This window comes from Dermochelys coriacea, chromosome 7, assembly GCF_009764565.3.
Source record: "Dermochelys coriacea isolate rDerCor1 chromosome 7, rDerCor1.pri.v4, whole genome shotgun sequence".
In the NCBI taxonomy this organism is placed as follows: domain Eukaryota; kingdom Metazoa; phylum Chordata; order Testudines; family Dermochelyidae; genus Dermochelys; species Dermochelys coriacea.
In genome coordinates, this window is record NC_050074.1 from 107,877,164 (window position 1) to 107,904,593 (window position 27,430).

Here is a 27,430-nt window from a genome sequence, read left to right on the forward strand (position 1 = left end):
TTTGCACTGTAGAAAGCACCAGCGGGGAAGAAGCCATCATCAACCTTCTCCATCAGACTCGATAGTATCTTCCCTCACAGCAGGACCACTGAACTTTGAGAAGGCTTCATTTCAAAAGTTCACTGGACTATAAAAGACAGGGACAAAGAACCCCAAGTGATCCTTCCCTAAGACGACAAAGGACCCAAGCACTTTGGACTCTGTGGGTGATCCTGATCAACAGGTGATCAGCCATCTTGCTGGGAGGACGTGAGGTCAGAATTTCACCTTGATACAAGACTATAGTCTTGTTAAGTCTCAGTCACTAGAAAGCATTTTTCACTTTTGTTTGTTTGTAACCATTGCTGACTTCATCCCTTATACTTGATCTCACTTAAAACTGCTCTCTTTTTGCATAAATAAACTTTTTTTTTTTAAATCACAAATCAGACACAGTTCTGGGTTGATTTAAAGTAACTCCGGGTAAAGCAACAAGTTGCCGTTTTTTTCACTCTTTAAAGGAGCAATGGATCTTATTACTCCTCTGACTGTTCCAGGAGAGGGCTCAACAATTCAGGGTAGATGGTTTTGGGGAAAATCAGCACTGGGGTGGGGGTCACTTGGATAGTAGTAATCAAGGCTGGTGTAGACTGGAGTGTGACTGTGATGTAACAAGCAGGCTGAGTTGGAGTCTGAGTTGCTGAACCAGGGTTGCTCAACACAAAGTAACTCAGTGCATGCTTATATCCTGGCTGGAAGCATCCAGACAGGGAGGACCAGCAGCAGAGCATTTTAAGGCATTCAGGGTTACAGGACAAGCGGTGACATAACCTCTCACTGAACTGAATTGCACCCCAGACCCTGACAAGTATATCTTATATCTTACTAGTTCATGCCAGATGATGCCGAGCACAACCACTATCCTGTCCTGGACCTGAACATACACAGTTCATCAGAAAAGCAATTCTTGAATCCAACTTCAAAATGCAAAATCTGGCTTAGTAACTCAATTCACTAACATTAGATCTAAAAGGATGTGGAACATCAGAACAACCACCACTGATGCAATCCAAGCTCCCTCTCCTGGCCTTTTTGAATAATGCATATCGGAACAAAACAAGATAGTTGTGTACCTCTTTCCAAAGCTACCAACCGGACACACATATCTGGACAAACATGTCAAAATTATTGCATATATTCTGAAGCAGGGAACACCCAAGACAGAAGTTGGATAAAACACATCATTACACAATACCTCTTTATTTCCTTTGTCAATCCCTCACTGTACCTGTCTTGAACAAGCGATTCTACATCATTAGCTGGTGTAGGAGCCAAGGATGCATCCTCAGGAACAGATGTAACAGGGTTCTCAACTTCTTTGCAGCTACCAGGCTGGGAAGTGCTGCAAAACAGTTCAATTATTATAAATAACAACCTCTGCAAAATGTAATCAATGCCAAGAAGTTTTCAACAACATTTGCAAATTACCCTTGAGACACTAGCTTACTGTCAGACTGATTTGTTACGAGTCTGCCATGTTTTCTTTTCCCACATATAGAGCCCAGAATAAACAAACAGCTAATAGCTACTATCTATCTATTTGGCAGTTCGCTGTATAGTGTCTTTATGCAATGATCTCAAATCACTTTGCAAACCATAATTAAGCTCCACAACACCCCCAAGAGGTTGAGAGCTTAGCAGTTTGTCATTTACAATCCTAAAAAACAATAGTAAAGTTTTCTTTCTTGAAACGTTCAATATGCTGAAGAACTAAATGAATTCTCACTATAAAAACATTAGGGTTAGAGATCTGTGGTATTGTTTTAATACCGAGCAACTGCCACCATATTGCTAAGTCTCACAGCACTGAGTTTAGAATACATATGAGATTTCAGTTCATGAATTTCAGAATAGGTAAAATACATTTTAAAAAAAGCCAACAGGGGTGTTTCAAGGATGAGGGTGATGGCACGAAAGTCATTTTGGTAACAGAGAGGCCCTCTCCTGACTATATCAGGTGATAAGTTACAGCTGCAGTTTTGTCAGGGTGTCTTTTGTTTTAAATGATGAGCCACAGGACAGTGAAAAGGACAAAGGACCTTTAAGAACAGCAGAAACAGGCATGACACCAGAGACAAAACATCACTGTTGTCTTTATTCCATTTTCGAGCAATCAGTACAGGAATGTGGTGGTACAACAGTGAACACCTTTGAATATAAGTGTTGCAATAATGGAGACAAACTTTGTCCAGCTGTCCAAATTCTTTTTTTTAAATCTACGGTGGGGAGGAAGGGAGCCTTGCATTTAAGAATGAAAGAAGTTTTCAATTAGGATATCTTCAAATACTTGGTCCAATATATAATGCCTCCAGAAATAGGCTTTCACCCACTGCACAGTCAATACATGCATTTGCACCCACAAAGAATGTATGCAAAGGTGACTGGAATGCTGATAGGTAGCTCTCTGTGGATACAAAATTTGTATCCGCATCTCATGCTCAAACAAGGTCTGCGGCTATCTGCGTCCCTGGATATAAAACGTGTATCTGCAGATTTGCAGGGCTCTTGATATAAAATTTGGATCCGCATCCATCCGTGATCCGCAAACATGATCTGCAGATATCTTCATCTACAGATGCAGATACCCACAGATATAAAGCAGATATCCAGAGATTTACAGCCTCTACTGATATGTGGGAGACAGCCTTCCTCCTCAACTAGAAGAACTTCCACGAAACCCCACCTGGCAATACATGTCTCAACTTTGCAACTTACAAAACTCAGGAAGGGACGAGCAGTGCATGTGTAAAACCCGCATAGCAGGTTCTGTTAACAAGAGAGAAGACCACGATTTGACAGACAAATGCGTCTGCAGTGTCATAAAAACAAAACCATTAACCAAATGCAAAAATTAAAAAGAATGCGTCAGGCTTTATAAAATGAACAGCAATACAACTAGCCAGAGCATGCTGTTGTAACATAAATAAAAATCCCCTGCCCTCTTTGCTCATAGACTTCCTTTCTGCTACGTGCTATGCTATCCACTGAATGCATCCGATGAAGTGAGCTGTAGCTCACGAAAGCTTATGCTCAAATAAATTTGTTAGTCTCTAAGGTGCCACAAGTACTCCTTTTCTTTTTGCGAATACAGACTAACACAGCTGCTACTCTGAAACCTAACCCATCCTGTGTCTCCAGAACAGGCTCCCTGCCATCTGTTAATAATTTTAACCATTTAGTAACTACACTCTTTCTGCCTTTGTCTGCAAATGATTATTCTAATGCAGAAAAACTAAACTCCAAAAGATTTTTTAAAGTAATTATGGTTCTTGTAAGAAAACACCCAGTGTAAGAACAAATATTGGTACAGATCAAACCAGACCAGGCTATAGTTAAGTGACAGAAACCAGGTAAAAAGCCATGGGCAACAACACAGATCATTTCACACTATTCTCTTTAGGTAAGCAGAGCATGCTTTTGTGGCTTACAGGACTCTCTAGTCTCCTGACATGCGTGCATGTGTGTATATGTATTAAAGTAGCAAGATCTGCAGTCACTTTGATCTCTTCTGGGAGTAAGTTTCACATTTTGAAAGAAACAAGCTATTTCCTTTTTCATTTACTATTTTCCCCTTAGCTAAAAATTGCCTTTGTCCTTATATACTAATAATGTCAAATATATACAGAAGTCGATATGACTATATAGGGTCGCACCAAAACTAGAGGAAAACACTAAAAGCAAAAAATAAACTGCCAAAAATAAGTGACCATCGAACATCTGTTAGGAGTGTAAACAGAGCCTCACAAAAGGAAACAAATGCACAAGGAGGCTAGTCAAGACAGGAACACACCAAATACAGATACGATTTATGGGGTGTTTTTTTTATTACATGTACACCCTCCAAAATACTGCAAGAATATTCTGAAATAAAGGCACACCAGTGAGCTGCTTACAACACTTATCTCTCTCTCTTTTTTTCACACACACACACACACACACACACACACACACACACACACACACACACACACACACACACACTTTTTGATTCTCTCCCACCAACATTCCTTTAAATCTGCACATAAAAGGGAAACTTTTACCATGGAAACATATTTTGTCTACTGTCATTTCTAATGTGTTTCAAAATGAAACTAGCCGCCAAAATTGATTTTATAATAGGGATGGTTTACTTTGTATGGGCTATGACATAAGCCATGATTATAAAAACAATTTTCAAACACTTCATATTTAGAGAGCACTTTGCATTTTTCAAAATCTTATATAAAACATGGCTAAATTCCCACAATGACCATGTGGGGCTGATAACTATATTGGGCTCAGTTCATTGGTTGTGTAAATGATGCCAGATTGATTTCGATACAGACAAAATAATCACGCGGGGCGTGGAAGTGGGATGAAGTGCTGTCTGCCATTACTAGCTGTTCCACTCATGCAGCAATGATATCAGGGTGACTGAACTCAGGGTATGTCTACATTGCAGCTGGGAGTGAGCCTCCCAGCCTGTGTATACAGACTTGTGCTACCTCCACTCAAATTACCAAGCTAAATACAACAGTGTGGACATTGTGGCATGGGCAGTGGCTCGGGTGAGCCATGGGAGCTTGGACACCAGGAATCAGGCAGTCCTGGACTCCAGTGGCTAGCCTGAGCTGCCACTCGTGCTGCAACATCCACCCTGCTGTATTTAGCAAGCTAACTTGAGTGAAGCTGGAGCTAGTGAGAGTCTGCCTACCCGAGGGGGCTGGATGGCTCACTCCCAGCTGCAGTACAGACATACCTTCAGCATCTAAAGTAAAGCAGGTTCCCTCAACCTTCCAGTCTGACCGTGGTGCAACTCTGACTTTCAGGCAGTATCTACACCAGTTCACATCCCCAAATTTGCAGTGCCTATGTTAAAACTCAACAGTCATTACTGAAATAGGATTCAGTATAAAACTGTTTTATTCTCAAAGCAAATTGGCAGCAATACCCACTACGCCTAGCTAAGATACCACCCAAGACACCAGCTGGCCACTGTAGCACCCAGAGCTTTTTAAACTCCTTCCTCCACAATCATTAACCTACTGAGCCGAGCTCATCAGAAAACAAACATTTTTCAAACTCAGGGTTTTTTGTAAAAAAAAAAAAAAAAAAAAAAAAAAAAATTAATTTTGAACAAAACTTCCTGATTGTCTCTATTGCTAGATTCCCCTGTTCCTGCAGAGCTTGCAGTGAGGAACAATCCCCAAGAGGCCTTTGCTGTGCGGGCATATTATGCAGTTAGGCCACACCCACTTCCCTATATAACAGTGCTGCCCTTAGTATATTTTAATACCACACCACAGATGAACGTTACTCACATTTCATGCCCTCGCGGATGCCTGATACACATGCAGAGTGAGTTTCCACACTAGGAACTCAATTTGACACAACATCCCTGACTAACATCCCTATCTCGCAGATGAGAAGACTGAGGTAGAGAGATTAATTGATCTTTTCTGAGGCCTCACAGCGAGTCATAGGCTGGCTTAGAGCAACCGATTTCCTATGTTACATAACTGAGCTCTATAATTTCACTTGCCTTTTAATATTTTTAAATACTTACTGTGGATTTTGTATCCATTCTTCTCCCCTTGCTCATCTTGAGCAACTGGGCTGGGTGCTGGGAAACACCATGGGGGAAGGAACTTTCCTCTTCAAGCTGTGAGGCAACAGTGATGCAGGTCTGCAGCTGCCACACCAATTTAATGGCTAGGGCAGAAGCTCTGTTTAGTAGATAGAAAAGCCTGGAGGATCTTCATAGCATCAAATCCCTTGGTCGGTCTGTCTGGGCTCTGTACTATACAGGGGATATCCCTGGCCTCCCCAGCCCTCTCCAAATTCTTTCCTTCCCTGTGCACAGTGGCACTGTTGCTACAAAGACCTTTTGCACTTTCACAGTGGGAGGAAGGTTTGCCCTTGAATTAGTAAATACAGCCAAACTATTTCCTCATGCAGCATGTTTACGTGGACTGGGCCGAGGGAAGGAGGGCTGTTTTATGTCTGAAATGGAAATGGCTTGGCAGAACAGTTGGTGAACTCATTACCTATTTATTGTTAAGACAGTACTCTATGGATCTGGTAAATAAAACCCACTTACATGGACCAGACCATGTGGTGCTCTCTCTGATCAATATGTTATCACTGGAGGAGGGTGGGGGCGAAAGCTGCCCTCAAGGGCCAAAACAAAGATATAATTTCTTGACTGGACAGATGGAGGGACAGTATCTGATCTCATATTACACAATGCCATCTGGAACACATTAAGTACAAACTGACCCCTCCTTTATATGCTTCATTATTTTTCCTGTCAAAGTGCACTCTATCTGAATTCTAAGACATCCCTTATGGGTACACATACACATGGAAGCAAAAGCAACTATATATAAGTAACCCCAAAAGGTGCTTTATCATTTGATTTTATTGCCGCTAAAGTGGAATAGCATTGAGCCATCTTTGTTGCAATGCACTAAGTTTTGATCAGAATAATGAGAGATAGGAGGCAGACACTGTGTGTATGTGCACTGAAAAAACTTTTCAAAGTAATATCAAAAAGCAACTGTGGAATAATTCTATACAAAATGCTGTAAAAGCAACAGCAGTAAGTGGCTATGTTAGGCTAAATAAACAAGCATATATTATGCATAACAGAGGGTGTGGGAAGGTGAAACACCACTAAATGATAAATGCAAAAAGAAAAGGAGTATTTGTGGCACCTTAGAGACTAACAAATTTATTTGTTAAATTTATTTAAATGATACATGTAACAGACATTTTGCTCCATTGTTTTAAACATCCTCCTTGGTCAAGAAGCACCTGATTCTGATCTTATTTACACCAGTTTTAAATCCAGAGTAATCCCGTTAACTTTAATGATATTGTTTGTTTTATACCAGTGTAAGATTTTTACTCTTGTTAGGAGATCTACCTTGCTTTTGTTTGTTTGGAAGGGGAGCTTAAGAAGTGAGCTCTAGCTACACTGACCTTGAACACTCTTCTTCCAGGTGTACAGGTGACATTCAGAGACGTTATAGTGTCTATCGCCATGACACTGCCAAGTGCCCAGGCAAGACAAATTCATTGTTAGCAAATAGCAGGGAATGAAAGTTGCCAAGAACAACAGGCAGACAGGTACAAAGAAGATAACTTGGCTTTGATTTCTAAATTCATCATTGTTCTTATTTTCTCTTCTTATCAATCAATCTCAACAAGAACCAACCTGTGCAGTGATTTTTTAAGAACACTGAGTTTATTAAAGTTCTCTGGTTACAGGTTCACTGTAATTGCTCAGTGTATTACTCACCTGCCTTTTAATGCACTTTGACAAATGGATTGAAGGGATTTCTAGTTTCATTCTAAATACTTCTATCCCCAATTGCTATTTTGTTACCTCCTGCAACCATGTGTGGTGAATCACTGATGATATCCTTGCACCTTCCACAGTGATATTATACAGAGATCAAGTCTAGCCCAATCTAAACTGATCCCTACACACTGTACTCCTCAGCAGAAAATTTGCACAGCTACCCAGCATAGATTGGGGCAATCACAAATAATTATAGTATTAAGCAATAGTACTCTTATTAAATAATGTTAACCATGAAAAAGTCTGTGGCAGTAACTTCTGGGAAAAAATGAGAAAAATCAATCTAACATCAAAAAATGGTTTCCAACCCCCCTCCCCCACGTCAAAATCTTATTAAACTATTGAATTATTTAAGTTAACCTTAAACTTAGCATCCATCCACTGCTAAAGGGTCCCCCCCCCCCCAGACTAAGTGGGGGGATCCACAGGACCTGGAAGCCAAGTGATTTCAGGGGACAACTAATAAAATAATAAGAACAGGAGTGCGGTCAAAGGGTCAAACAAAGGGAACCTGACGGGGACATCGAGCAGAGAACGCCAGACAGTGTCCACTGCTCCTTGAAGGCGTCAAGGGAGTCAGAGGACGCCACCCAGAGGAACTCTGCCTGGATGCGTGAAGGGACGGAGGATTGGAAATAGGCCCCACGGTCACAGGAGTCTCCATTGGACAACCTCCTCTCCCTGGTTTTATAGATGGCCAGTTTAGCCAGGGCCAGGAAGAGGTTGACCAGGAGGTCCCGTGGCTTTGGGGGGCCACGGATAGGGAGTGCGTAGATAAGGAGGTGAGGGGAAAAGTGTAGCCAGAAACGTAACTAAATATTTGTGAGGAGCCAGAATAGGGGCTGCAACCTGGTGCACTCCAAGTAAACGTGTGCCAGGGTCTCCTCGTGCCGCAGAAGGGGCAGGTGTCCAGGACAGGGGTACACTGTGCCAAATACATGCCCGTGCTCATGGCCCCATGAAGGTGCCGTAAACTGATATCCCCAGCAGGCCTAAAGACCAGGGTAAAGTATAGGCTGGCCCACCGGATTCCTCACTCTCTAAAGGTGGCAGGAGGTCCCGCCACTTTATGTTGGGGTGGGACACGAGGGTAAGGAAGTGAAGGGTGTGGAGCATGAGCATGTATAGATGTTTTCTTGGCACGGTCTGGAAATGAACCGGCTGTAAGTTGTGCAGCCGGCTCACAGTGAAGGGTCGGGGGCGCCGGTTGGGTCCATGGGGCAGGGGCCCAACGGAAAGGTCCGGAGGGCCTGGGGTGGAGGGTGGGCAGCTCACAGGACCTGGTCGAGGTAGGCCGAGCAGTGGGCGGTAAAGCAGCCTTCACCTCCTGAAGTACGAGCCAGGGAGTACGAGGTCTGGAGAGCCCCATGCGCCGAACGAGCATCAGGGGATCCAGCCAGTCTCCCCGGTTATAGTCCAAGAGGTCTCCGACTCTGGTGACTTCTGCCAGAACCAACTTCTGGCGCACCGAGTGGGACTCCGCCACCTGCACACGGAGCTGGGGGTTGTGTAGCAGGGGGTCTGCGAGGAGATCTGCCCCCTCAGTGGCCGCCACTGACCTGGTCCCCAAGAACAGTTTCCAAGTCCGGAGGAGGTTCTGGTAGAAGACCGGCAGCCCGGAGAGGAAGACAGACATACCTCTGACTCGTGGGAGCTCATGAGATTTGAAGGAAGCTAATAATGAAGATACCACAGGAGATTTCTCTTCCTGAGCGCTTTCTAAAATAACAGCTAGTTGGCACTGTAGATCTGTCTGATTGTGCTCATACAGAGACAAACTAAACATCCACCCAAAGGCAGCACAATTTAGATTGTGTTCAAAAGACCATTTGTAGATGCTGCTGAAACTGCTGGTGTAACCCTTTCTTATTCCTCTGCTGTCAGAAAGAAGTGCATAGCTTCAATTCATTAACAGTTCATTCTCTTTCTAACAGGCTCATCATTACGGTAGAAATTCAGAATCATAATGATGAGGATGCCTACATTGGTGTAAACAGTAACCAATTACATTTATAAAGGAGCTATCAATGAAATCTGCATATTAATTAAAACCTTGCAGTGACAGCAGAAAGAAATCACTAACTTTTCATCCTTATCTCCCCAAAAACATATGCTAATTACCCTCAAGTTGTTAGGAAGTGTTTTGTTTAACCTGAACCACAAGTCTACTGGCACCTTAACGACTACAGACTAACATGGCTACCCCTCTGATACTTTGTTTAACCTGCCTCTTTTCAACCTCAGTTCTCCCTATTGTGAATTAAAGTAATATAGTATTTGAAATAGCAGCGGGGAGAAAATGGGTTAAATTTTCGAAAGTGTCTAAGTGATTTAGGAGCTTAGCCCCTGGTCTACACTAAAGGCGAGGCAGCTTATGTTGACCTAACTATGTAAGTGTCTACACTAAAATTTCACTCCTGCCAACATAACACTTAACTTAACTCCACCTCCACAAGGTGTAGAGCCAAGATCAATGTAGTTACGTCAATGCAGTCTCAGTACAGACACTGCATTGCTTACATTGACTGTTGCTGCCTTTCAGAAGCTGTCCCACAATGCCCCACACTGAAAGGTCAATCGGTGCAAGCACTCCTGGTAAGGAGGCGCACTGCCAACACAAGGAGCAAAGCAAGGACACGCACAAGCGATGAAATTACTGCATCGGCTGTATGCCGATGAAAATCAGGTCGATTTAATTTTGTAACGTAGGCATGCTCTTCATCCCATTTTCAAAATTATTAGGCAGTTAGAAGCCTAAAACTCATTGGCTATAGATTCCTTAGGGCCTAAGTCACTTTTGAAAATGACTTAGATGTTTAAGAAAATTTAACCCTAAAACCACATCTACTGTTCAAAGTTTAAAACATGAACTCCTATGCCTCAGACCTTCCTTCCTTGAAAATCCAACTGCAAACAATATTGGTAAGAGCAACAGTAATCAGCTCACATCACTAAAAAAGCAGCGTATAATAAAAACTGGAATTTCCAATCCACTCCAAATAACTAACTTTGTTAATATCAGCATCATTCCAGCAAAGAATCTGGCAAATTTAAATATTAGGAGAAAAGATCTAAACATGAAGGGCCAACTCACCTTGTGCTGAGAAAAAGGTGTAAGTTAATAAAGGTATAAATTGCATCTGCCTGTGCCACCAGCCTCTGCTGTGCCCCAGGAGGATTTACTCTCCCGGGGACAGGATATGCCACCTTTTCTTGCAGATTCTGTCTGAAAGGCAGCTTTAAATTCTGGCATAGATTCTACAGGAGCTTCAGTGACAGGCTGCCAAGAAGAGTCACTGAAGCAGCATATCATTTGGTCGCACTAGATAAACCCCATCCCAAAACCAGTGCCACTTATTTCTTAGCTAGTGCCCTCCATAACACAAGGAAGTTTTCAGTTGCTTTCCATCACCATGACTGTAATGAGTCCTTTACTGTACCTTGCTGCAGTCAGCTCAGCAGAACCCAGAGCAGCAGCATTTTCACAAGGCAGAGAATCAGCTAACAGTTGTTTGGAAGAATCAGTGGAAGAAGCCAATTTTATGACATCACCTGGCACAAGAGAACTGTATAAAAAAGAAGAGATATGGAAAAATGACACAGTTAGAGGTCTTTGTAGAATTACAATTGCTTTTAATCCCTACATCTGGAGACATTGTTTAGCATAGGTAGTCTATAGCAACCTTACGTATATGTTTCCATGTACATTACCTAATGCAGGGAAAGAGCTTTTTTTAAAAATCAACTATGTGCATGGCTCAACCATCTAGTCTTTGTGTGTGCACATGCCTGTTTGAAGTCAACAGGACTTTGGCCTACATAAAAGACTGCCTTACTGTATAATAGTGAGGCAATGCCAGTTTTGCTTACAATGTTAAGAATGCATGGGAAAATAAACTGGTGTTTGACAATAGAAATGGCAAGATTTCCTTATGCTGAGATTCATAAGAATTTTTTTCAAACTAGCAAGGCAAAGCTGCACAAGCAAGGGTGAGGAAGGGTTGGGGTGTAGTGGCAGCACTAGGAGAAACTGAGTCAGCCAGAATTTCTCTTGGAGTTCCAAGGGAGTGAACACTGTAGCAGCGGCTCCAGCCATCCTTGCAATGGGTACAAAGCCCATTCTCTCCCCATACTGCTACCAATTCCATTAGCTGCTGGAGCAGGGGTGGGCAAAGTACGGCACGTGGGCTGGATCCAGCCCGTCAGGACTTTGGATTCGGCCCGCAGGATTGCCACCCCCGTGGCACCATGGGCCCTGCACCGCTCCGGGAAGTGGCCAACACCACGTCCCTGCGGCCCCTAGGGGTGACGGGGGCAGAGGGCTCCATGTGCTGCCCTCGCCTGCAGGCACAGCCCCTCGCAGCTCCCATTGGCTGGGAATGGGGAACCGCGGCCAATGGGAGCTTCAGGGGAGGTATCTGCAGGTGAGGGCAGCGCGTGGAGCCCTCTGCTCCCCCTCTCCCCCAGGGGTCGCAGGGACGTGGTGCAGGCCGCTTCCAGGAGCAGCACAGTGTGGGGCCAGGGAACCGGTCTTAGCCTTGCTGTGCACCACTGCCACCCCGGAGCCATTCCAGGTAAGTGGCGCCGGGCCGGAGTCCGCACCCTGAACTCCTCCTGCACCCCAACCCCCAGCCCTGAGCCTGCACCCTTCTTGCACCCAAATCCCCTGCCACACCCCTCCTGCACTCCAACCCCGTCCCGAGCCCCAACGCACCCTGCACCCCCAACCCCCTGCCCTGAGCCCTCTCCTGCACTCCGCACCCCCTCCTGCACCCCAATCCCCTGCCCTGAGCCCCATCGTACACCCCGCACTCCCTCCCACACCCCATACTCCCTCCTACACCCCAACCCCCTGCCCTGCATTCATGGCCCTGCATGCAATTCTCCACCCAGATGTGGTCCTCGGGCCAAAAAGTTTTCCCACCCCTGTGCTGGAGGGAGATCAACTCTGGTCACTTCACACTTTGATTTCTGGTCATCTCAGGACTGTGCCTGGCTGCCACAAAGCGGCACAGAACATGGAGGGCTCCTTCTGCCATTGTCCCACATCCTCTTGCATATCACAGAATCATACAAATGTAAGGCTGGAAGGTACCTCTAGAGGTCATCTATTTGCACTGAGGCAGGACCAAGTATACCTACATATACTGAGTATATCCATGCACAGCAGGACACAATCTGGATCTAAAATCTTGTTGACACTTTCTGGTGTGTAAGTGCTGAGTGGATGGATCAAAGTAATGTTATGTACCAAGCACATTATCAAATCCATAAGGAAAGAGTCTTCTCTGAGGAAGGTATTTCTGGGAAGTCACCAGAGTCACTGTACTGCCACAAACCACAAGAGAGCAACGCCCTTGGAATTTATTGTGGAGTCCTTTTGCCAAATTTGCCCAGATCCTCTAAAGGTATTTAGGCAGCTAACTTCCATTGAAATCAATGGGAGTTAGTATAAATATAATTGAGGATCTGGGCCATAAAGACCAAAACCTTGGAGATGCCAAGCAACTCCAACACCCATTGAAGTCAATGGGAATTTCAGATGTTCAGTAATACTTACAATTTGGCCCTAAACTGAGGCCTTCAGTTACACATTTGGGCACTGAGAATTGGTTCCTGAACAAGAGTACCTAAGGCTAGGTCTACACTACAGACCTTACAGTGGCTTAGCTGTACCGCAGCAGCTGCACCACTGTAAGATGCCCATGTAGCTGCTCTGTGCCAACAGGAGAGAGCCAACGAGCAGCGATAATTATGTCAGCGTAAGAGCATGTCCTGCCAACACAGCGCTGTCCCCACTGGCACTTTTGTCAGTGAAACTTATGTTGGCCATGGGGGTGTTTCTTTCACCCCCCCACCCAACTGACAGAAGTTTTTCCGACAAAATGCGAGTGTAGACATAGCCTAAGTTTTAAGTTGGGCTCCGTATTTCTGACCCAGTTCTGCTCTCTAAAACATGTCCATATTACTCCCATTGATATCAAGTGAATAGAAGCTGCGTGCATGCTGATTCGGCCAGAATCTTATGCTAGGAAAAGGGTCTGAACCTACATGTAATAGCTGGAAGATGACCACGTGGATCGATATAATTCCAAATGCTAATATTTCACACCAAAAAACAAACTTGACAAATGTTTTACCACTAGACTGTTCCTTCCTTAGATAAGCTGAGATCTAGCTGCTAAACGAGATACTGTAAAGTAGTACAGTTTAGTTTAAAAGGACACAAGGAGTTAAACTGCACTGTAATGATGCAATATTATATTGGCAATATCCAAAAGTTACTATCTGAACATATCATTATTTTCATATATTTTAACCAAAATGTAAAGTAACATACTCATATGAGAAAAATAATTCGTAAAACTTTTTTTAAAAAAAGTGTAGGATGTCCTTACAATTGCGTCCCTTACTGAGCTAGTGTTTTTTTCTACTTTTCATTTCCTATTGTACTTATGGTCACATTCTGAACCCATTCATGTTGGTGTAAACAGAGAACCCACAATATCTTCAGTGAAGTGTTCCTCAATTTACACCAATGCCAAGGAGAACAGAACTGACCCACTATTTTGAACTAAATTTCAAAATGACAACCTACCACATTTGCCTGTTTTTGAAAGGTGTAATATTCACTTTTATGCAACTACTGGTAGAAAGCTAGATGAACAAAGGTTCTCATTATCCCAGGTTAACATCACCTCAGGGATCAGCTCTTGGAAGGAAATGTTTTGCCAAGATGTTGTAGATTACAAAGTTTTCTAGTTTGGTTGATAGAGTATCTTTGCCTTTATTGAAAAAGGGGGTATATCTTTTTATCAATAAAATGGAACTTGATCTTGAGTGTCATCTCTGCAGCTCATCATAGGCCATTTCTTAAATCCATATTTTACAATTTTTTAAAAATCGAGCCCCATGCAGAAAAGTGAAACCAGCTGCACCTCTGCTATAAGCCTGCTAAGTGCTGGGCTATTAAAGCACTAAACATCTTAATTTACATCTTTATGTCTAGAGGTCCCACCCTTAAACATGCTTTGGAAAATGCTGGTTCAGAGCTTCTTAATATGATGATACTTCCTCTCCTTTCGTACATACTTTGATGTGCTGTAGTATAGTTAACATTGTTGACATTTAAAGTATCATCATTGGTATCCATGTTAGCGCCTATTGAAGTGAATGTCATCAGACCTCAGAACCACTATTTTAGGCTCTTTGAAAACTCAGGCAGATGTGTCTTCATTCATTATACTTGCCTTACATTTTAAAGGTTTGCTTTGGCAATGGTAACAGGGCTTTGTTTATTTTTTAAATGAAAGCTGAACCTCTGGAGAACAACTGGGAGGTCTGTGTGTGGTCCCCCATCCAACCTCACCACCTCATTTTTTGCACAGTCCCAAGGTGGAGCATCTTCCCTTTTGGGAAACACTCCCTTCAAAGGGAATTTAAGTATTCACGAAGTGTGCAAGTTTAACTAATTAGCTCACCATTGTACACTGCTTTGTGGTATAAAAAGCTATATAAGTGTTGAGTATTATTATAATTATTGACAACACAGTCACTAATAGTCTTCTGTAGATACACAGAAAAGTACAGGTTTCAGAGTAGCTGCCGTGTTAGTCTGTATTCGCAAAAAGAAAAGGAGTACTTGTGGCACCTTAGAGACTAACAAATTTATTAGAGCATAAGCTTTCGTGAGCTACAGCTCACTTCATCGATGATGATGATTTTTTTACAGAAAAGTACAGCACAGGTCATGGCTCTGAAAACTTCCCAACCTTGCCATGCTGATGTACTTTCATCTGCCATAACCTGGAGGGACCAACTGTAGAGGTAAGAAGCAGATTACATTTCCATTCTCATTCAGTCATTTGCATCTCTTTGATTGTGACAACAGACACCTATCCCCCTAGGAACAGGAGACCAAGAGCTTGTCTACAGTGGCACTTTACAGCGCTGCAACTTTCTCCCTCAGGGGGTGTGAAAAAATACCCCCCTGAGTGCTGCAAGTTTCAGCGCTGCAGAGTGCCAGTGTAGACAGTGCACCAGTGCTGGGAGCTGCGCTCTCAGCACTGGTAGCGATTCCCCTCTTGGACGTGGGTTTTTTTAGAGAGAGCTCTCTCCCAGCACTGTGCTGTGACTACACAAGCCACATTAAAGCGCTGTCACGGCAGCGCTTTAACATCTCCAGTGAAGACGTGCCCCAAATCTTTTCACAGAGGTCGCAAACTGTACAACTTGAAACCCATTTTGAAACAGAAAAGATGGTAGTGAAGCAGTTTATTACAAACCCACTCTACTAGACACCGGCCTAATAATAAAGGGAACCCAAAAAAGTGTTCCACCTAGTTCCACAACAGAAATTATTTTAAATCAGAGCTATATTAGCCTAATACACCCCTTTCAGATTACCACCACCACAAGTCCCTCACAGTACTAAGAAGTCTTTCAGGACAACTTTATCTCAGCATAAACTCTGCATAGGGTGATCAATAAGGCCTCTTTCCATTCCTCTTACTGAGTTCTGGGTCGAGTGGAATCTATTAAAGAGATCTACTAAAAATTACTTCCAAATTCTCCTTATGGCTAGCATGACTGAAATATTTTTCAAAGGAAAAATACTTCACAGTTTAACAACCAGCTGCTTAATAACAGCTGCAACTAGCACACTATAAATTCAGTCAAAAGACCAAAGGACTCAGTTTGCAATCAGTATGTCACCCGGCTAAGACTTCTATTAACAAGTGTCCTTGGTCTCTCGTGTTTCACAGTTTTAATCTTAAACTATCTGCTTGGCCTTGAGGAGATGCATTTTCAAATCATTGCTAGGGAGGCACATATGCTAAGTCACTAATGAGTCTCTCAGATGAAGTTTGCCCCAATTTCCTAATGTGCATTAAAGATAAATGAATAGTGAATAACGGCATGCATATGTGATATTTCTTCTATTTGAGAGACTAAAGTCCTGCTTTAATTAAAAAAAAAAAGCAGCTGATTTTGACACAGGTAAAATTTTGCTTTTTAAATACGTAAAAGCAAGGCTTAAATGGTTTGCTGACACATGACAATGAGTGCTAGCAGGAATGAGCTGACTCATCAGGGATGATTATAGCTTTGCTTACAAAATTAGGGCTAAATATTGTCTTAGATCCATGTACAGGTCTCTCATTGTTATCCACAATATCTGTATCCTGAACCAGGGGTGTCCAACCTAGGGCCCATGGGCCGCATGTGGCCCACCAGAGCATTTCATACGGTCTGATTCAAGAAAATAGACTAATGGATGATTCATAAGCATTTTGTTATCATGTTTAGTTTATATAAGTGTGTAAATAGACAATACTGTATCTAGAAACAACCTATCTAAATACATATGAAACAAGCTGAACTTAAAATATGTCAACACGGGTGACTTTAAATCCTATTAAAATATGTAGAATCTGTTTGGCCCACACTAGGCTGTGCTTTGGTTTATGTGGCCCTCCTGTGCAATAAGGCTGGGCATCACTGCCCTAAACGACAATTTTATACTAAGGTTTTTGAAAATCTTGAAGTCAGGAGGTTATGGGGAGGAGGGGAGAGAATCCTCCAGGCCGATCAATACTTTCACCTTTATTCCTTCCCCTTCATGTTCTTTCAGTTCAGGAGGGTTGGCTACGGCCCCCTTTGCAGTTTGTCAATAACAGGCTCAGGTTTCTCTGATAGAACCAGTAAGTGTCCAAGTACAGCTATCCTCCAGTTATCTGCATAACCCATTGCTGCCCTTAATATCATTCAGCCCTGTGTGACTGCCTGTTTTTCACATATGTTAGAACCAGCCCGGCTTGAAGTGATTAGGGAAAATGCTGGAGAGTAACACAAAATACTTATAAAGGGAGGACTGAGCAGTGTTTGTGTTGTTGGCCCAGCATATTTTTAGAGAAGAGGCATAGGAAGAGAATGTTGTCTAGTGATTAGAACAGGGGCTGGGATTCAAGACTCCCTGATAACAGGTTTCAGAGTAGCAGCCGTGTTAGTCTGTATTCGCAAAAAGAAAAGGAGTACTTGTGGCACCTTAGAGACTAACGAATTTATTAGAGCATAAGCTTTCGTGAGCTACAGCTCACTTCATCCGATGAACAAGGCTGTTGTGAGGGTTAATTATATAATTTATCACAGGTTTCAGAGTAGCAGCCGTGTTAGTCTGTATTCTCAAAAAGAAAAGGAGTACTTGTGGCACCTTAGAGACTAACAAATTTATTAGAGCATAAGCTTTCGTGAGCTACAGCTCACTTCATCCGATGCATCCGATGAAGTGAGCTGTAGCTCACGAAAGCTTATGCTCTAATAAATTTGTTAGTCTCTAAGGTGCCACAAGTACTCCTTTTCTTTATATAATTTATGTAAGTGTCTTGTTAGTATACCACATATTAGCAACATTTTATAATGGGAAGAGGTCCAGTAGCCCATCTAAGTTAGTTCGACTACCTGCCTAGATTCCTTAATGTTCTTCTGTTTTAATAAGTGCTTGGCTCACTCCTTCTAGGATAGGTGCAGAGTTTTAGCTTCCCTTGCTTTCTTTGGAAGTTTACTCCATAAATTAGTTTCCCTTGATGATATCAAATTGAACTGAGGGCAGAACAGTGAGATAAGCTGCTGTAATTGCTCTGCACACTTCCAAATACTTTTATTCTTTAAAAAAAAGGAAGATTACACTCTATGATCTCTGAGATTCCTATAAAGATTATTCAACAGGCTTAGGAGGGAACAAGCCATTTCTGTGCTGGTGTCAGAAGGAGACAGTCAGGACCGGCTGTAGCCGCCAGCAAAGCAAGCACATGCTTGGGGCGGCACATTTCCAGGGGTGGCATTCCGGCCATCTTTTTTTTCAGGGCAGTTGCACTCTTGGAGCTGCGCCACTTAAACGGGGCGAGGGCGCCGCGCCCCCGGCCACAGTGGGAAGGGGAAGCCCCAGCCCTGGGATGCTGATCTGCCAGGGCCCAGCCGCCACCTGGGGAGGAGAGGGTGAGTCCTGTCAGGGAGCCAGGGCTGCGCTGCCTCATCTGCGCACTGGCTGCTGAACTGCCTTGTGCCACCCAGTATATCGGGGCTTCTCTGCGCGGCCGGGCAGGGGAGGGGTAAAGCCCCTGCAGGCGCTGGGAGAAGGTGATATCACTCCCTCCGCTTCCAGCGCCGCCTGCAAGCCCCAGTCTCACCTGAGCTTGGGGCGGCAAAAAACCTAGAGCTAGCCCTGGAGACAGTATCTCACTCTGATAAACAAATCAAAAGTGCTGACTCAACAGCTGTGAAGGACAAATAACATTCTCCTTCCTCTATAATACCTCCGTCAAGGACACTTAGGAGAAATCTCTTAAGCGTTACAGCAGAAGGACAACTACTACTAAGGTTAGTTCTCCTTAGTATACTGAGTCAGATTTTTGTAACAAATGCTGAAGTTTAGAGCACAGCTTATATTTCCTAATTAACTAAAATGAAGCCAGTATAACTTTTAATTATCCAAAGTTTTAACAAATACACTGTCATTTAGAACAGCTAACAAATATTTACTGGTGCTTCAAATGTAAGAGAAAAATCTCCCATCAGATCCTGCATGTATCTCCCTTCACACAGGACTGGTAGTGCCTAAAAGCCTCAACCAGTTTGGGTCCCATTATGCTAGGTGCTGTAAAAACAGACAAGAAATAACAGATGAATGGGACAAATAAGAGGTCATGGTGAGGCAGGGCAGATGGAGGTGTTAGAATTATTAATAATGTTTGAAAATATTAATATTAATATGGGGAAGTACCTAACACCAATTTCGCCATTTTAAAATTACATTCAAAGGCCAAAAGGTACTTTATGCAGTTGCGCTAAACATGCCCCAAAAGCCTAAATAATAAGCAATTTACTACATTCAAACAGTAACAAAACATTTATAAGCATTTGATTAGGATACTTACAAACAGGCTAAACCCAGGGATGCTTAGACCCATATTGCTGGCTCCAACATGGTCAGGCAGGTATTAGCAATGAACCCTTTAAGGGTTTACTTTTTTATACGCTTTAACAAACAAGTGATGTCATTGCCATTTACTGACTTCAGCTACAAAACCAATTTGCTTTTTCACCCTTATTTCCAGTCTTAATTCAGATAAAATTTACAACCTCCTTTCTTCCAAGGCCTTTCCTCCCCCCTTCTTACTGTCCAACCGTATTCCCATTGCACTTGGGTTCACACAGGCTTTAACACTGGTGTGTGGGTTGGGGAAGAGCTGTGCTGGCTTTTTTAAGACAAATTTTCTCTCTTTGATTTAAGCATCTGCAGTCACCTTTCTCGGTCAGAGGCCTTCTTTTTAGAAACTTCCCCTTATCTCATTAGTTATTCTTTGAACCAAACATTCACCATACTTTTTTCCTTTTGGCTTTATCAAACTCATTATTTTTTAAGACCTTCCTTCTACAGTACTTGCTAGTCCAGGCTTTTCTTTACAACACAAATAAATTTCCTTAACCAAACTTAAGTTAATTAATTCTTTAATTTTATTCTTATCCTATATGGGTAACAAATATAGTATGTTGCTCTGACAAATGTAACAATATCCTGGACAAATCTTACTGAGTTCAATACCTTGGGGTCCATTGTATTAAATATCCAATTGTTTATGAGTTACTGTGAGATTCTATGTATCTTCTTTAGGAGAATGGGGTATGCTAATATGATTCCTCCAGTTATCAGCCCTTTGAAGCAGCCCCCTGGAGAGGTTCAGTTATACTAGTTCAAACTGAATTCTCCAGGGACTAACAAAGAAAGGGTTTTTGGATAAATAGGTTGGTTTTAAACAGGCTCAGCGGTTTTATACCGATCCAGAAAATAGACTCCTTAGGGAAGGATTGGAAGGACAGACACTGACCAGAGCCCATGTGGAGATGGGTGTGGGAGAGAAATCTCTGGTATACTTAGTAGAACACATATAGGTTCTTTCATGGTTTTTAATACTTTTTTTCTGTAGCATTTTTATCTTAAGGATAAAATATGTTTGCTTGGAAGAACTGTGTGATAACAGCGCTGTAGCAATTACACCATGTCAGGTCTCTGAGGAGAGCAGAGAAGTGAAGCAGGCCTGCTTAGGCAGACTAGACTGTCTTTTGCTGGGAATAATACAGTGAAGAATTCTGGGAACTGTGCAGCCTGGAAATATCCCAGTCAGAAGGGACAGAGATGTGGGTCTCCTCCCAAGAAAGGCAACAGCTGGGGAGCCGGAAGTCTAGGAATAGGTGCCCTTGCTGAACCGCTAAGGAAAAGTACAGGTGCAGTTGCCCTAAACTGTGCCAGCTGTCCATAACATTCCTTCTCTAATTATTCTTTTCTCTACCATTCACCAGAAGCCATAATTCTTGCCAGGATACGAATACTGGCTTCTGTGGAAATAATTCTGATGTCACATATTTATGAGGCCTTCATATGAGGAATAAGTAGCCAGAGCAGAGGAATTCTTCAGAAACAAAGATCTCAACCTGAATGTGCATGGACCTTGTGTGAGTGTGCAGAAGAGAGTGGATAGGCAGCAAGAACCCTCTACCCAGCGCCTACAGCTCTGCACAGTGACTGGGCACAATTGCCATATGTGCAAGAATACAATTAGTGTCACCTGTAGCATTAGCTATCCCAAAGGAAGTCAGGTGGTAGGAGAGATAAGCAGCAAAGTTGGCCTGGCTCAAAGGGCAGCACAAACTATAACTTCCAAATGGTTGGCATAGTAGCTGGACTCCTCAGAAGCTCTTTAAAAAAAGCCTGCCTGAAACACTAGGCTTCCTGAAATCCCTCCTGGGATACAGCTCCACACTGCTTCCACCCAACATAGTGGCTTCAAGGCACAAGGGAATCGCCTCTGTGTACAAAATATCCTTGGTGACAAAGAATGGAAGGAAGATAAATGTAACAGTTGTATTGAATAGAAGCTGAATTGTTTCTAAATAATCTTCTCAAATGATTTTTCCTCAAGGGAGATCCCCATCTTCTAGAGAAAACTCCAACTCAACTTATGTTGCATTTTGCAGTCCCTGCCAGTAATCACAAAATACCACATACTAACTGGAAGACAATGGCATCACAGTCTCAGCCAATCAGAGCACCCAATAGCAAAGAGTAATTTTCTGAAGCATTACTTTTCTGGCAGTATTTCTGGAAATGCTGACATGATAAAGAATTTCCCTCAGCAGGTAGTGATGTTAAGTCATAAATTACTTTAGGACCTGGAATCCCTCTCAAATATTTATACTCAATTTACCCTATTAATGTGAAAAAACACAATTAATCATTAAGATAGAAGAGAAAGTCTAATTGTATGGAATGTTATATTATTATGATCAAATTAAAAACTACAATTTAAGGTGGCATACCATGGTCAATATGTACTTATAGTTTAAAAAAGCCTGTAAAGTAAATGTACTGAAAGAGGATTAGAGATTAAAATAATTTTTGCTATGCCCTCTGTAAATGGCAGTAAGAAGTTGCATGAAATATTACAAATATAAATGATTGCACAAGATGAATAAGCATAATGCATTTGCTACATTACTGCCACAATATCTCTCATTGTATTTCAGCTTTTTAGAAGGACAGAGTATTCTTAGTCATGCTGTGATGTAATTTTTATAGAATTTAAAAGTCTCCAATTTATGAATAGTAAACTTGAGTCAGAAGTTTCATTGTGCAATATAACTAACCCGTAAGTCTCCAGGAACTGCTAAACACACGCTGATATGAGAGTCTAAAAGGAATCCAACCACATTCTATGGCAATATCCACAAAATCCAAGTCTTTTCAGATACTTTGCGATAATAATAGTTAATCCCCATCTAATTCAAGACTCTTAAAAAGCTCAGTACAGAGCTATATGAAAGACAACATTCCACTCAATACGAATACTGAAGACATGTTACTCTTCCAAAGTAACTGGAGAACAGCGTGGAAACAGCAAAAAAAGTGTGACAGCTTTTATAAAGAGAAATAAAGAGTCTGCATGGCAGGACAGAAACAAACTACTTTTCATTTTTAATCCCCAAATGCTTTTTTTAAAGTTATTTTAAAAACCAACCCTTATATAAGTTTAGTTGCATAATCATTTTTCTCAAACAATTCACACTTACCAGTGTCAAGAAATAATAGCCAGCTCTGCCATTTGAAATCATCCTCAGCTCAAAAATACAAAACAAAAACACACCCACCAATTTAGCACAGATTCATTTACCAGAGCAATTTCTAAACTTTCATCCTTTCAGTCCAGACTTCAAAGTCAGACTTTAACGGGACAATTGACTTAACTATATCCACTGCTGAATCCACTGAAAGTAAAAACTTATCCCAGTCAGCCAAAGAAATATTCCAGAAATCTGTGTTTGGTGCTGCATTTCCAAAGTGCTTCTCTTGTGAATGGAAGGCTGTTTGAAAGTTGAAACACACAAAAGGCCAATGACTATAAAACTGGAGCCGTCTGACAAAGGCTCCTCCCATGAGGCTCCCCAAGGAAAGGCCAGTACTGTGTCTAACAAACATACAATTGCTCCAAAGGCATCTGATCCTGCTTGGGGTCAAAGGAATGCAGGGCTGCGTTACTGTGGCACGCCTCTGCATTTCTGGACATTTACACCATGCTTGAGAGGAAAGGACCTAATTGATCATTAAGCAAACTGCTCCTGAATTTGTAGGAATTTTCACCTTGCTCTTACACACACACACACACACACACACACACACACACACACACACACACACACACACACAGTAAGCCAGTGAGACTGACACGTGGTTTTCATTCTTTTCTCTTCAGTCTGTTACAAAGTTTCTTCCAAAACTTTTTGAGTCATGACAAGCTGATAGCTATTTTAAGTTTTCACAGCATTTTCCACTCTGTATGACACTAAAGACTTATACAAATTAAATGATTACAAAATAAACAACAATCCATGCAGCCAAGCCACACAACTGGATATTTAATTTTTAAAGACACTTCGCGGAACTCTGATTGTTGATGTTGGCAGAGTGCTTGGCCCAACTTTAAAGACGACCTTTCCAAAGTTCCAAGATGCAGGCAAGATTCTGCCTAGTTTTACTAGCTATTATTGAAGCCTTACTTGTTTAGAATTGTAAACTTAAATCCAGACCCTTTAAGTGTAGTTAAATTCCAACTCCTAAAAACATATGCTATTGCCTTGTAGCACAACTAAACGGAAAGGGTTAGCTGTATCCCTAATTAATCCCTTCAATTCTCTATGGATGTTGGTCACGACAACATAAATATGTCCGTGTGAATATGGAATTATATCCTTATTTTCCATTGCTGTTTACTGCTCTGTGGCCTGGGTGTATACACAAATTGCCAGCAACCAAGGAGTTAATCACCAAGCTATTTTGTATGTAAGTCTAGTTCATATAATAGAAGATTTAATAGAATCACTGCTCACCAAATGTTGAGTCCAGGTATTTGATATAAATGCTTAACTATAGAGGTTCAATTCAGCAAAGTTAAGAGTCTGCATGGCTATGGCTGTAGAAGCCTGCAGACTCCCATAGTTCAATTATGGTGCAAACTAATCCTTATTTAAGTGACATAACTGGCTTATTTCCTCAGCTTCAAAACTTGATCTCTCAGAACTTTGTCCAGCTCTTGGTCTTGCACAGAACTTAACAGTACCGTATGCCTCCTATTTATGCTCATATGTCTCAAGATGGCTAGCAGTAATGATATCAGCTGGACCTCTCTGAGCATATAGAAAAGTCACTAATATTTTCATTAATTCTGATTTGCTTTTTTGCCCAACCATGTTCCCTTCTTGTTCAATTTTCCCATAAAGCATTTGCCAAACAATCAGCAGTAAATTAAGAAAAGCAAAATCATTAATAAGAAAGGGTTACGCTTGACAAATAAATTGGTTTGTTACAGATAGCCCACTCAGCTCCAGTACTGAGAATCAGCATCAGTACTGACAGCAAGAACTGAGACCCGTAGCAGAGGTAATATTACAAGCAGCTGCTAGAGAGGATGATTCTCTCTCACCTCCCTTCTCCCCCTCCCCAAACCTGAGCAGCAGGAAACCAGAAGAAGAGTTAATGGGATTTTCCTGGTGCAGGTAGGGGCTCCCAGCTATCCTCTGGTGCATGGGGAGTCAAGAAGGAAGGAAAAATACCAATTCCACTTTCATCTGGAATCCATTTTAAAAATAGCTTTTGCAGGTACACTAGCTCTAGAGGACAGAAGAAAAAAAGTGAAGAGACTGAGTGCATTAAAGGCTCCTCTCTCCCAACAACCCGTAATCTTGGCAAACATCCATAGCCAAAGCTTATCCCAGTTCTTACTGATAGGGCCAATTTTAGCATTTTTTTTACCAGGACTGAAACACATGTTGCCACCAATTCCCTGCCACCAAAAATATTACTGACTCAAGTCCTAGCTTTCCAACCACTGAAAAGAATAAACAATTGACTGACTCTTGAACACCATGCTCACACCCAACTCTGCATTAATGTGAATGAACAACACAGTCTCAGACTACATAAATAAACTGGGTAACCATGGGGAGGGGATCATGAGATGACTTTTTGGCTTAATTAATCCATCCCCTCCCGTTTATTCACTCATCTCTTATCGTATCTCTAATCACAACTCCTTCTTTCATCCAGTGCCATTAAACTCGACACCCCCAAACCCCTTCCACTGGCTGCTTCTCCAGCAATTTATTCAATTTCTTCCCCAATGCTCCTCCTGGTGGACATGGAGTTGTTACATAATAATCCAAGAACACTGATCATTTTATGGATACTGTATGGATCATTTTATGGATACCCTGATTAGTAAAATGAAGTTACTGTACAGTATGTTATTAGACATCCCTGTATGACCATACTGATCTAGCTTAACAGGGGACTGATGGAAAATGACCAGGGAAGGAATAAGCAACCTCTCAATAAACTGTTTGGGGCAACTACAAGACAGCAGCCTGCATCCAGGTTCCAACCAGAAGTTACACAGCTGTTTTCGTAGAGATCAGAGGGATATTAAACAGTTAAAAGGACTCTCCAGAGAGAGTGTGTTGAGTGTGCTCTTCCTGATGAGAGGGACTGACCTGGACAACAGAAACACAGGTCCTGCCAGGGTAACTGAAAGAAGCTGGTGTCTTTCTCCAGCTTCCAGGGAATGGTAAGACGTAGGGAAGGACCAGCAAGCATATAGGGTGTTTATTGTTTTAAGATCAGTTTTATTCTTAAACGCTTTGGTTCTAAATAATGTAATACTTGGTTTTAATAGTCTTACACTATGAACCACTGGACAAAGCTGCTGGAGAGAAGAGAACTACAGTGCTGAATTTAAGTCAGGCCTGCTGAGGTGATTTCAGTTAGTACCTGAGGTCTGCAGCCTAAGGCCCCGTCTGAGAATGGGAGAATCATGTGATTCCACACCCAACAAAAGCAATGGCTCAAGACCCAGGACCTAAGTGAGAGTGCTCTCCACGAAGGCTGGAGGAGTCAGAGATGGAGTCAGCCCTTATACACGAGGTATCCTCCGTCAAGTGAGCCTCAAGGCCAGTACACCTCTCCACCTTCACATCACTTCTCACCAAAAAGCCCCCCAATATTTGCTGGGATACCTACAAGAAATTAGACAATTGGGGATCATTGATATTTATAGGGGAAAAGCCCAAGAAGGGACTGTATGTTTTTATCCCTTCTCTGCATCCTTCATTTATTAAATGGCTTGGATTTAGCTCTCTTCTGGCTAGAGACTGTGTTTTATGTTTGGACAGTGCATAGCATTTTGTGTATACTATAACACGCCCAACACAAGTGATGGCTCAAGGCCCAGATCATCATTATCATAACAACAATTTACATGGCGGGGGGGGGGTGTCTTTAAATCCTGACCCCTTAGCCCCCAGCTGCAAAAGCAGATCCCACTGCTGGAGAATTGGGAGGCAACTTGTTCTGTGTGCATTCTGATGAGTTTTAGAACTTCGGTCCCAATCCTGCAATCAACAGTATCCATGGAGGTACAGCACTAATGTGGTACATTACAGGATTGGGGCCATACACAACCTGTTGCAAACATTCTCCTTTGAGAGATAGGAAAGTTTATTATTAGCCCCTATCAAGGGGTGAGACTCCTTGTAGCCTAGGTGGTGCACTGCACTCAGAACCCCCTCACCCCCAAGGTTTTCAATAAATTACCAGGCTTGGGTTGGTTCAAAAACCCACACGCCCATCACGGGGTATGACTTATTCAGTTTTCTAGGAAGGGTGACTTCCTTTGTTAGTTGCCCCAGGACACCCATATTTGGGTCCCTATAAAAGTCCTGCTCAGCGCTTCATCCCGGTTCAGGAGACACTCCTTCCAACCCCCTTCCTGGGGCTGGAATAATGCTTCCAATTCTCTCTCTCAAAACAGGAGTCCCCCAGCTCTCCTCCTTGGAGCCACATCATGAGTTAACCAGTCTCCCTGTCTCTCTTTGAACCAGAGTCCTTTTCCCCACCCCCGTCGGCTTTTTTCCTGGAACAGGGTATATATACATCAATGAAACAGTCATTCTGTCTCTTCTTCTATCAGGAGCCCCAGCCCTCTTGCTGAAGCCAGGTAATTTGGGCAGTTATTACCTCTCCACAGACAAAAGTCTCAGCTCTCCTCTGTGGGGCTGGGTTATAATGTAGGGCCTGAGCCAGCTTCTCCCTCAGCTGGCCCATTTTCCCTTAATTAATCCTCAGGCTAGGAGGATCCACCAGGCAGGATTCTGCTATTGATGCCTGTGCTGCTATGAGGGAGGAGACAGTTGGGTCCCCTACTCCCTGCTCACCCCCAATTGGTTGGGTGGGAGGGGAGCCTTGCTCCCACCTTCTCTACAAGGCTCCTGGCCCCAGGGTCCTTAAAGATACAGTGATGGGATTTTCTCTCAAGCAATAATTATTCCTGGGACCACTTCCTTCCTCCCTCTCAAAATATTGTCCCTTTCAAACCTTAAAGAGCCAAGCCATGTGACAGGTGGGCTGACTACTAGCAACCACTACCCTTAAGAGGGCAGACT

General features: G+C 42.6%; 1 protein-coding gene across 4 annotated transcripts in view; it reads right to left on the reverse strand.

Moving 5' to 3' along the window:
• Positions 1 to 27,430, reverse strand: part of TACC2 (transforming acidic coiled-coil containing protein 2) — a 180,784-nt gene that overhangs the window by 99,642 nt on the left and 53,712 nt on the right. For all 4 annotated transcript variants that reach the window (XM_043518272.1, XM_043518275.1, XM_043518274.1 and 1 more), the window contains exons 6-7: positions 10,825 to 10,950; positions 1,235 to 1,381 (exon numbers count right to left, since the gene is read on the reverse strand). In XM_043518272.1, coding sequence (XP_043374207.1) covers positions 1,235 to 1,381; positions 10,825 to 10,950 — 273 coding nt within the window. The remainder of the gene's footprint in view (positions 1 to 1,234; positions 1,382 to 10,824; positions 10,951 to 27,430) is intronic.